Here is a 10,768-nt window from a genome sequence, read left to right on the forward strand (position 1 = left end):
CTACCTGAGGACAGGGAAGGAGCCTCAAGTGAAATGGACTAGGATTCCTGGTGGTACTTCTGTTCATAATGCTGGGAAGGAGAAGGCACTAGCCTTCTCTGTGTCACCCAACTCAGTGCTCCTGTGAAGAAAGCACATGAAATTCATGAGGAAAATTGTATGCAAGTGCTAAGCAGGAGACAGGATGAACAGGGGGAGACTGTGATATGGTGCCAAGTTTTAGATTTAGGATGAGAATAATGTTGATAACAGAGTTTTAGTTGTTGCTGAGCAGTGCTTACCCTAAATCAAGGACTTTGCATTTTCTCCTGCTCTGCCAGCCAGGAGATGCACAAGAAGCTGGAAGGGAGCTTTTCCAGGACAGCTGACCCAAACTGGCCAAAAGGACATTTCACACTGCAAACCATCATGCTCGGTATATAAACTGCAGAGAGTTGGCCAGAAGACACTGATTGCTGCTCAGGGCCAGGCTGGGTATTGGTCAGTGTGTGGTGAATGACTGTATTGTGCATCACTTGGGTTTGCTGAGTATTATTCCTCTCTCCATTTTCCCTTCCATTACTGTTATTAGTATTATTGTTGTTGGTTTTATTGTTGTTATTTTGATGAAGATGATGATGATGATGATGATATTTGTATCTCAATACATGCGTTTTACCTTTTTCCTTTTCTTATCCCCATCCCACCAGGGGCAAGGGGGTAGTGAGCAAGTGGCTACATGATACCTAGTTGGTTACTGGCGTTAAACCACAACAACTGGCATGCTAGACAGCATCTCTGTTTTCCCACAGCTACAGCATGAACTGCAGCCCCCATGACCAAACCTATGCTTCTCACTCCATTAAGGAATTTCCAGCTTCTGTCCTTGGTGGATTGTGAAAATACCTGAGCATCAGATTGCCCTGCGCACTGGCATTCTCTTTTGCTTATCAGCAGCACTACAGATAAAGAAGAGCAGGCAAGTCAGGACAGCCCTCATTTTGCATCGAGCAGCAGGGGATGCATTTGATGAACCAAAAAAGATGCTAGGAAACACCAAAAATTTCTTCTGAAAATCTCTCCTGGACTTCCTCCTAGTCATTGTCCTGGTCACCAGGACCATTCCATGACTAACCTGGGATGTCTCCTGCTGCAGGCAGGGACAACTGGCAGTTTAGCTCCTGTTGCTTCCTTCATCCCTTTAAGCCATAGACCTCAGTGTTTGCCAATACAGGGCAGCTGGGGAGACAGCCTCTGTATTTGGCTACAGGTAATTACTGTAGTCAAATTAAAGTAGCCCAAGTTAATGCCTGTGTTACCTCTGCCTGGAGGTCTGTGATCTTGATAACCTCATGTCCTAGGCAGCTGGAGTTGTGGTTTGCAAGCTTGTGACTCCCACATGGTTCCCAACAAATTCAAATGTAGAAATTGTGCATCAACCATCCTCAATCTCTTCAAGTTACTCTGCTCTCTGTGATCAACATCTCTGGTTACTCTGCTGTGCGTGATCAACATCTCTAGCCTCAGTTTGTCATCTGTGGTTCTCCACAAACCCAGAGTACCTAGGTTTCATGCTGAAGGGAGTGGAGAGCTACACATGGAGGAGGCAGAGGTGTGAATTTTCCTTTTGGAAAGGAGAAATGGGTAGAAACTGACATAAATGGAAGGCTTCAGAAACAATTGCAAGTAACTAACTGAAAGACTCCTGAAGATAGTCTACAAAGTGTTCCAAGATGCTACCACTTGAGAGGCACTACAACTATTAACTACTTTGCCCAGAGTGACGTTCACTGCCTCTGTCCTCCTTATCGCAGCCGAGGGAAGTTCCCAGAGAAACAGTGCACAAAGTAGGGGTGCCTGAAAGTCTTTATTAATTTTTCATGGTGTTTGTTTGTGCAGACCCAAAAGAGAGGAAAGGATGACGAGAAAAAGCAGGTCACATTGAGTGAGAGGGTCTCAGTTGGCGGCTATAGTGGATTGGATCCAGGAGACGTAATTGCAGACCTTGGTGTAAACTCCAGGGTAGCCTTTCTGGGCACATCCAATGCCCCAGGAAACAATGCCCTGGAGCTCTCCGTTGCAGACCACGGGACCGCCGGAATCTCCCTGTGCACACAAAGGATATGGATAGTCAGCCAATGGCATCAGCCTGAGCAATGAGCCAGAGATCCGTGAAATCCCTGACATTTAAGGAACCTCTGTCAGGCTTACTCTAGACAGAAATTCTGCAAAGGTAGAAGGTAGTTCTACATTTCTGATGAGCACTCTCCCCCTGATACAAGCATGCCTGACTTGAGCTCCAAGGGCACCATAGCTAAGGATGAAGAAGCTGCCTGGTTTTGCTGGATGTCGTCCTTGTCAGATGCTTAGGATATGTGTGCCCTAAACCTCTGCTGTCATTCAAAAATTCAGATGTGCCAGGGCAGGGAGTAGAGCTGACTGTGTGACATGAAGGCCTCTTTGTCTGGGAAAAGGCAGGAGAGAAGCAAATGGGACAGGAGAGGCAGAGGATTTACCTGGCAGGAATCTTTTCCTCCCTCCAGGAATCCTACACACATCATGTTGTCTGTGATCTCACCAGGGTAGGCATTCTGGCAGTCAGTGGCAGAGAGCACTGGAGCATTCAGGCACTGCAGCTCATCTGGATAGTTACCTACAAGAAAACAAGGAGAGATGGTTGATGACATCGCTGAGTTCCTTTCATGGCCCAGAGAAGTTCTTTTTTAACAGGCAAGTAGTCACTGGACATCCTATTCCAGCAGTTGTCCCTCTTCATCTGAACAGTAACCACAGCATGGATTCTTTCTGTTTAGATGGAACAGACTCTACCCATGGGCCCACCATTCTACACTGCAGCCACCTTAATTTCTCTGGTACCTAGAAAATCATCAGTTGGCAAGTGTGGAGCCACTCTTGTGGCACATATGCTGGAAGCCGGCTAAGTCTCAGGACGACAATCCTCTCCTCTGGTGCAGGTTTAGATGTCATCAGTGGATTAGATATCAGTCACTATCCAGCGGTATAAGAGAGAGGAGGTGTCTAGTAGGAACTGTAGATCCACAGTCCCAGACTTTGCCCTTATTCTCAGAGAACTGACAACTCTGTTGACAATAGTTACATTGCTAGTGCTTGGCATGGCACAGCTGAGAGCACTGGGCCACAAAATTAATGGCTCTGTGAATTTGCTGGTAAACAGTGCATGAGTGGCTTCAGTGATCCCATGTTGGAGTTAATGGTGAGGTCTTTGAGAGTGTCGCAGGCCCCCAGGGGGCTGTACATTCCCACAGAGTACTCACTGCCACTGCTGAGTGTGTTGCCCCAGCCGGAGATCAGGCAAGTGGTGCCGGCGGCCACACAGCTGGTGGGCAGAGAAACTGTTTGGATAGCGCTGCTGAGCTGGGCTGGGGTGGCAAGCTTGATGAGCATGATGTCATTGTTCAGGGTATAGGCGCTGTAGCCAGAGTGGCGGATGACTTTAGCCGAGTTAATAAACTGCTGTGTTGATTCTGTCAGGGCCAGGTTATGTTTCCCGAGCTGCACTTGGATGCGACTGCAAAAAAGAGAAGGTAAGGCATGTACTTTTCTGCTACCCTTGTACAGCTTAAGAGAAACCTCTCTGTCACTTGATGCCCTTGCTTCAACATCGCTGCCCCAGTCGCTCTTTTGGGTGGGTTCTCTTTCTTGTCCTGCATAAGCCGAGGGAATCCACACTGAGAACTTTACCCAGTCCCACTAGGGGTGGTGGATTTCTGTAGGGTTATGTATAGATGGCAGTGGAATATATTGCAGTGATTTATAGAAACATTCTGGAAAAAGGCAAACTGCCATCAGCCGGACCTCATTCTTCTTCCTGTTCTGCAGTGACCCTGCTTTAGCTGGATTCATGCAATGGACAAGAAATCATAGCCCGTAACTTGTTTCTCGATTATTCCATTGTCATTTCAGAAAGTGCTCTGCGTTGACAGAAACATTTGCAGAAGGAAAAAACCCTTTTGGGTGCCTCAGCCCACCTTCCTGAATGAGCCACCCATCCCTTGGCTGTCTCAGGTCAGAACAGAGCCACTTCCCTATTTGTATCTCATAACTCTGAATTCCTGCTAGAAGTGAGCTGGAAGACAGAAGTCAGTTGGAGAAGAATGTAAATTTTTCCACTCACTATTTGTAGCAGTGAGCAGCTGACAGGACCCACTGGCTGCTGATGAGGGAACCTCCACAGAAGTGATATCCGGAATTCAGGGACACCTGATAGGGAACAGAGTTCTCTGCACAGGTGTAGCCTCCCACGATCTTGTCGTCATCATCCTCAGCGATGGTGGGGAAGGCAACTGGGAGATAAGAAGTGCCACATGTCAACACCTGGCCTAAGGTACCTTGTGCACCCCACTTGGAGGTTGCGCTTCTATAAAACTCAGGGTAGCAGTGGTGAGCAAGTGCAATGGACATTCACTTGCTGCACCCTCCAATAAGGTGATCAGGCTTAGTCTGGTGTCTCCCAAGTCCACAACTAAAGCATGTCCAGCTACTCCCTGAGTGAACAGAAGAACATAGAAATTTGCTTGATGGATCGGAGGAAAGGTGTGTCTTCCCCAGGATCCTGTCTGCAGAAATGGCCAAGAGTGGACTGAACACAAAAGTACAAAACAAGTCCGCGGTGCCATTTCCTTGGAGCAAGCGCCCACCTAGAGTCTAAAATTTTACAGCTGTTTTAGGGCTTCCTGGGCCAGAACTGTTATCTGTGTGTTTCTTAAGAGAGAGGGAGTCTTTTCCTTGAGCTATGGACACATTCCTGTGTTGCTGGGTCAGGAACCCCTATGAAGGTGTTCATTCCTCATGTTTTGACACAAGCAATTGCGAACAGAAGACAGAAGTTGCAGGACTCTGCCTTGAAATTTCTACAAGTTGAAACAAGGTGTGGCTTTCCCACAACAGGCTACCTTGCCATTTTGCTCAGAAAATCAGCTTCCTTTTACATTACAGAAATAGAAGTAAAAAATATACTCACCAGCCGCCCCAACAAAGGCGAGAAACAGCAGGCACTTCATGGTCTTGATTCAGCCTCAAGCCCAGACAGGTTGACTGGAAGCAGGAGCTGCTAGAAATACATTTTTGGATATGGCCTTATCTCTAGTCCAAGGTTTTCTCCAGACAAAAAGTACACAGTGGAAAATTTGAAGATCCAAACGTGGGCATTAACAGGCCCTAGTAGAAAGTACAAATAATGTATCTGTTAATCATAAACCTCTCTTAAGACAGAATAATTTTAAATTATTCCAGAGGGCAGCCTTCAATTTAAAAATGCAGTTTGGCTTTGGCAGATGCCTAGTTGTTTGTCTGCCTCATTCTTAAACTCAGCACCTGTTGAGAAGAAGTCTCAAACCCCTTTGAGATTCCTCTGTGCTGATGATGTCTTTCTTAGAAATGCATGTTTTCACCAGAAGCTGAATTTTGTAGGTAGTGGACAGAAAGATACAATGCATTTATTTGGGGAGATGGGGGAAAGCCAACCAACCACTGGTTAACTTTGTTAAGTTTGTCCCTTTCCTTGAATAGTGTCTGTGTGTTTTGCCATATAGAAAACAGTGATTTCCTAAATAAAATTCCTCACAAGTAATTTCCAAAGGGAGTATGACGAAAACTATTTTGTGTCGTCCACCCCTTCCCAAGTTATATACTTCAAATATGGGAATGCTCACCTTTCGTAATTTCTCTCTCCTAATCTCTAAGAAAATACCTGCCAAAGTACCAAGGCCTGCTTTTTATTCATCTTTGGAGTGTTCTACAGAGGCTCATTTTTGCCACAGAAGAATTTCAGGATAATGCTGATGTTTACGAATGTGATGTATATGAAAAATAATACTGGGAACACAAGTAGTGAGCTCTTCTGAAATCCTTCTTGGGTAGGTGGAGGATTTCTGTCATGATGCAAAGTTTGCTAAAGCTTAATGCATTTGATGAAAAATCCTTTTCATTTTCCAGGCAGGTGCCAACTTCATCATGTTAGCTCCTGAAAGATGTGGGAAAATCTCATGAGACATTAAACGGAAGCCACATTTTTTGAGATGCTTGAATAGCAGGAGAGACTAAAAAGGAATACTCTTTCTACTCTATTTCATGATCCATGTTTTGAGAGCCCTGGAGGACTGACACCCAAAGTGGCACTGTCCAGATGAAGTTTTCCTTTAGGCTAAAGCACATGTCCAAGGCCAGCAACTTTTCTAAGGGGCTGCATGGATTTTGTTGACCCTTAAAATGGTATCACTTCCCAGCTTTCTTAGAAGCATGTTTTATTTTGGGAAAGAAGTAAGGATTAAAAGCTTCCTCTGGTAAAGCAAAAGGTCCATAATAGCCCTATTTGTGGAAAGATTACCAAAGCTATCCAATGCCATCATAGCTAAGCAGAACAAGAAGAATTTCTAGTCTACAAGAATGTATAATCTGATCTCCCTGTGGATTTATAATTTCTTTTTCCAAAACATGCCATTGGCATTAAGACGGGCTGTAATCAGATACACTGCTAAACATTCCATATTGTAAGGTTTTTATAGGGTCTTTGAAAGAATACACTCAAGGTTGTACATCTGCTGCTGCAAACAAATCTCTTGGTTCATGCAGTGATGCTGCAGCAGAAAGTTGGTGGCTTCAGGGGCACAGGAAGGAGGACGATTGGTGAATTGAGGGCAGCTGTACTAGGTATTATCAATGGACAAGCAATGGCAGTTTACATTTCAAGAACTCCATCTTCCTACTTCAAGTATTTCAGTCAGCTGTGTCAACACTGGACTCAGATAAAGGAAATCCATTTGTCCAGGCTGATGAAAGATCCCGGGAAAGAGAAACCTGGTGAGACCATGGTCTGACAGAGATAAAGCTTCCTGTGAACAGAAATCAGAGGAGCTTCTGAGGTTAGTCCTTTTACATCTCACAGAGCTTGGTCATGAGGACACCATTGCTTCTCTCTTCTCAAGTTTCTCCTGTGTAGGAGCAGCTGCTACATTCTCCAAAGCTCTCCACATCTGAGCAAACCTGCTCTTGCAGCCTCTTGTTGTATTCTTTCTTCAAGTGTTCCTCTTTCACCTATGGCCTCTAATGCTTTTCTTCTAATTCTATCCATGCCAGAAACATGGATTCTTAGTGTCCTAGAGAGAAAGAAGACATAGCACATGCCAGTGGCCTGAGGAGCCAGGGGAAGGATGGTTTGTTTGTTGTCTGTTTCTCTCCAAGAATCAGGGAGAAACATGCAAAGCTTGGGGGTTGGGGCTGGTTCAAAACACTTCCTCCTCTTTTAGGGAAGCTGTGAAGTCCTTCCCACAGGTTTTTGTGGGAAAGATTGCAAAAGATTTACATGGCCTCAAAAAGAGCAGGGACACATTTGTGGAAGAAAAATTCATGGAGGGCTATGACATCTGATCTGATCTCTCTCATCCTCGGGAATGACTTGGTGCTGGACAGTTCCCTGCTACTGTAGCCCAGTAAGAGACCAAAGATTATCATAGATCTCTCTGGACTGTCACCCGTCTGCCAGTGTGTCACTCATGACCCAGAGAAGGACAGGCAGAGTTGCTTAAGTCCTGCATAAGTTTGGAGAGTTACCCAAATGCATCCCTTCATTTTCTGGAGCATAAAAGGTCTCCTGGGAGCATCTCGGCCCCTTTTGGGCAGGATGGGAGGGTCTAATGTGATAAAGGTGTGTGTTAGAAGATGGGTTTATCTCACAGTGTTGTTGGGTAGTTCAGGCAGAGATGGAAGTAGGGATAGCACTTAATGATGGAACACTTGCCCTAGTGGTTCCAAGTTCTGGAAGGGGTTTTCTTGGGGTGTAAAATACCTGTATTTCCTGGGCAACATAAAGGGTCCTCAGAGCACTGTTTTTCATTGCCTCCTCCATCACCTCCTCCATCGCTTCCTCTTTCTCTGCTTCTGCTGTGTTCTTCCACAGCCTTTTTCTTTTACGTTCTCTTTCTCTTCTTTTTCTTCTCTGCCATCATTTGCCACCCCCTCCTGTCCCCTCCTCTGTCACCTTCTTTTATTCTGCAACCTTCTTCCTCCTCTTCCATCACCCTCTTCTGACACTTCCTTCTGCTGCCTTATTCCACCACATTCTCGATTGCCTCCTCCCCTCTTCTTCCTCCACCATCTTCCTTTGTATTCTTTTGAAGTCTTATTCTGCTGCCACCTCTTCTTCCACTGCCTCCTTCCTCTACCCTCTTCTGCATCTTTCTTCTGTCAACTTCTCCATTGCTTTCTCCCTCTCTTCTTCCACCACGTTCATCTACCACATTCTTCTGTTGCTTTCTATGCATTTTCCTCCTTTTCCTCCTCCAATGCCTTCTTTCACCACCTCCTCCATCACCTCCTTCATTTCTGCTGCCACATTTTTGACCACCTTCTTCTACCACCTTCTTCCATCACCTCTGTCACCTCTGCCTTTTGTTTGCACCACCGTCTTCCATCTCCTCCCCCTTCTCTTCTTACACCACTTTTTTCCACCATCTCTTTTATCACCTCTGTCGTTGCCTTCTCTATCCCCTCACTTTCTCTTCTTCCAATTCATTCTGCTGCTGCCTTATTCCATCACCCCCCCTTTCTCGTTTTCTGCCACTTTCTACCGCCACCTCCTCTATCACTTCCTCCGTTGCCTCCTCTTTCTCTTTTTCACCTGCCTTCTTCCACCACTCTTTGTCACTTATTCATTCTTTTCTTCCACAGCCTTCTTCCACCACCCTTCTGCCACCTTCTTCCATTGCCTCCTCCTTCTTCTGTCACTTTCTCCATAGCCTCCTTTTCTTCTTTCACCACCTTCTTCCACCACCTTCTTTTGCATCTTCCTTATTCCCTTCTTCTACCCCTCCTTCTCTTCTTCTGCCACTTTCCTCTGTCACCTCCTTCATTGTCTCCTCCTTTTCTTCCACCTCCTTCTTCCAGTGTTGTCTTCTGTCACTTCTTCACATTCTCCATCACCTCCTCCTTCTCTAATGCCAGCACCTTCTTCCGTTGCCTTCTTCTTTCACCTACTCAGTCACCCCCTCCTTTTCTTCCTCTGTCCTACACCTCTGCTGCTGTTTTCTTCCTTCCCATCCTCTATCACTTCTGCCCTCTCTTCTTCCATTGCCTTTTTCCATTACCATTGCTTTCTCCTTCACTTCTTCTGCCACCTTTTTCCTTCACCTTCTCTGTTGTCTCTTCCTTCTTCTTCCACTACCTTTATCCATCTTCTTCCATTGAGTCCTCTGTTGTTTCCTCCTTCTTTACTTCCACATCCTCTTCCATCCTCTCCTTCATTGCTTTTTTCCATCGCTTCCTTCTTTTCTTCTTCCAATGTCTTTCTGCTGCCTTCCTCCGTTGCCTTCTCCGTAGCCTTCTCTTTCTTTTCTTCCAACACCTTCTTCCTTCACCTCCTCCATTTCCTTCTGCTTTTTGTCTTCTGTGACTTTCTTCCTCTGCCTTTTTTGTCACCTCTTCCATTACCTCCTCCTTCTATTCTTCTGCCTGTTTCTGTTGCCTTCATCTGCCACCGCCACCTTCCAATGCAAAGGCCTTCCTTCTGCCACCTTCATCTTCTTCTATCATCTTCCATCACCTTCTGCTGATACCTCTTTCCACTGCTGCTGCCTTTTTGCACATCTTTCTCTCCTGCCTTCCTCCCCTGCTTTCTTCTGTCACTGCCTCCTGTCAATGCAGTCTACTGTCACATTCCATCACTGCCTCCTGTTTCTGCCTTCTGCTTCCGCCACCTCCCACTGCTGCCACTTTCCACTCCTGAATTAATCAGCCACTGCCTCCATACGCCGAAACTGCCTTTTGTCTTCACTGCCTTTACCACCCAACATTTTCTTCTCTGCCATCACACCCTTCTATGACTTTTACCTTTAGCCACTGTATTCCTCCACCTTTTGCCTCTGCCTCTGCCACCTTCTTCTGTCACCTACTCTGTCACCTCATCTATCATCTTCTCTTCCACCATCTTCTGCCTCTTTCTTCTATCATCTTGTTTGTCACCTGATCCTTCTCTCCTACTTTAGCCTTTTGCCACTTCTTTTGTCACCTTCTCCTTTACCCTCTTCTCCTCCTCCATGGCCGCCTGCTGCTGCCTGCTGCCACCCCTTGCTTCTGGCACCTCTTCCACCATTTCCTCCTTCTCTTCTTCCACATCTCCAAGCCATCCTAATGAAACACTTATTGGCAAGCCCAGTAATGACAACTGTTGTTGTTAATGACTATATAGGAATTTCCATGTCAGGTCATGAGCAAATTATTATATTGGAAAATTTGTATTTGAAATTATAATTATGAGAGAAGTGTAGCATTTCAACGGCATAAAGAAGATTTTTTTTTTCTCTAGTATATTGCTCACTGGTACCACTCAGGTCCTAACTCTGCCTCTGTCAGTAATCTTGTGCTACTCTACTGACTGTTGAGTAAATAACATCACTCTTCTATGTGTTTATCTTTCTGCCTTTTTTGTGTGTCTTAGCTATATATGATGGAGATTTTAAGATAGGGACACTTTACATTAGTTATTTTCACTTTGCCCAGCATAAAGGAAATACAATGGGATCTTTACAGCAAAAAGTAGCACTGAAGTGTCATATTCAGACTATCCTTTGAGCTCTTTGGCAACCAAGACACTATTTCATATTATCACAGAACATTTTTTGCATGAAGGAACATGCAGGGGCTGGGGTCTGTGGTCCAACCTCGAACTTAAAGCAACACCAGTTTTTAACCTAGAAGAGGTTAAAAAGGTTAAAAAGAGGTTGATTAGGGACTTACCCAGTTGAGAGTTGGAAAC

The 10,768-nt window shown here is 45.3% G+C and overlaps 1 protein-coding gene across 1 annotated transcript; it reads right to left on the reverse strand.

Moving 5' to 3' along the window:
- Nucleotides 1-1,827: 1,827 nt before the first annotated feature.
- On the reverse strand, nucleotides 1,828-5,130 carry LOC135409354 (trypsin I-P1-like). The gene is made up of 5 exons (XM_064644747.1): nucleotides 4,982-5,130; nucleotides 4,136-4,304; nucleotides 3,276-3,529; nucleotides 2,496-2,632; nucleotides 1,828-2,085 (listed from the first exon to the last, which is right to left on the reverse strand). The coding sequence occupies exons 1-5, from the start codon at nucleotides 5,019-5,021 to the stop codon at nucleotides 1,936-1,938; spliced, it is 750 nt and encodes a 249-aa protein (XP_064500817.1). The 5' UTR covers nucleotides 5,022-5,130; the 3' UTR covers nucleotides 1,828-1,935.
- Between the last annotated feature and the right edge of the window lie 5,638 nt (nucleotides 5,131-10,768).

The sequence above is a fragment of the Pseudopipra pipra genome, chromosome 2, assembly GCF_036250125.1.
Source record: "Pseudopipra pipra isolate bDixPip1 chromosome 2, bDixPip1.hap1, whole genome shotgun sequence".
NCBI classification, from domain to species: domain Eukaryota; kingdom Metazoa; phylum Chordata; class Aves; order Passeriformes; family Pipridae; genus Pseudopipra; species Pseudopipra pipra.

Bases quoted from the DNA above. Each gene is read 5' to 3' on its own strand.
- LOC135409354 (XM_064644747.1), bottom strand. From the start codon at position 5,021: ATGAAGTGCCTGCTGTTTCTCGCCTTTGTTGGGGCGGCTG. The intron at 3,530-4,135 runs GTGAGTGGAAAA...TCTTTTTTGCAG, and splicing joins GCTGCTCACTGCTACAAATA to TCGCATCCAAGTGCAGCTCG. The intron at 2,086-2,495 runs GTAAATCCTCTG...TTGTGTGCACAG, and splicing joins GAGGAAAAGATTCCTGCCAG to GGAGATTCCGGCGGTCCCGT.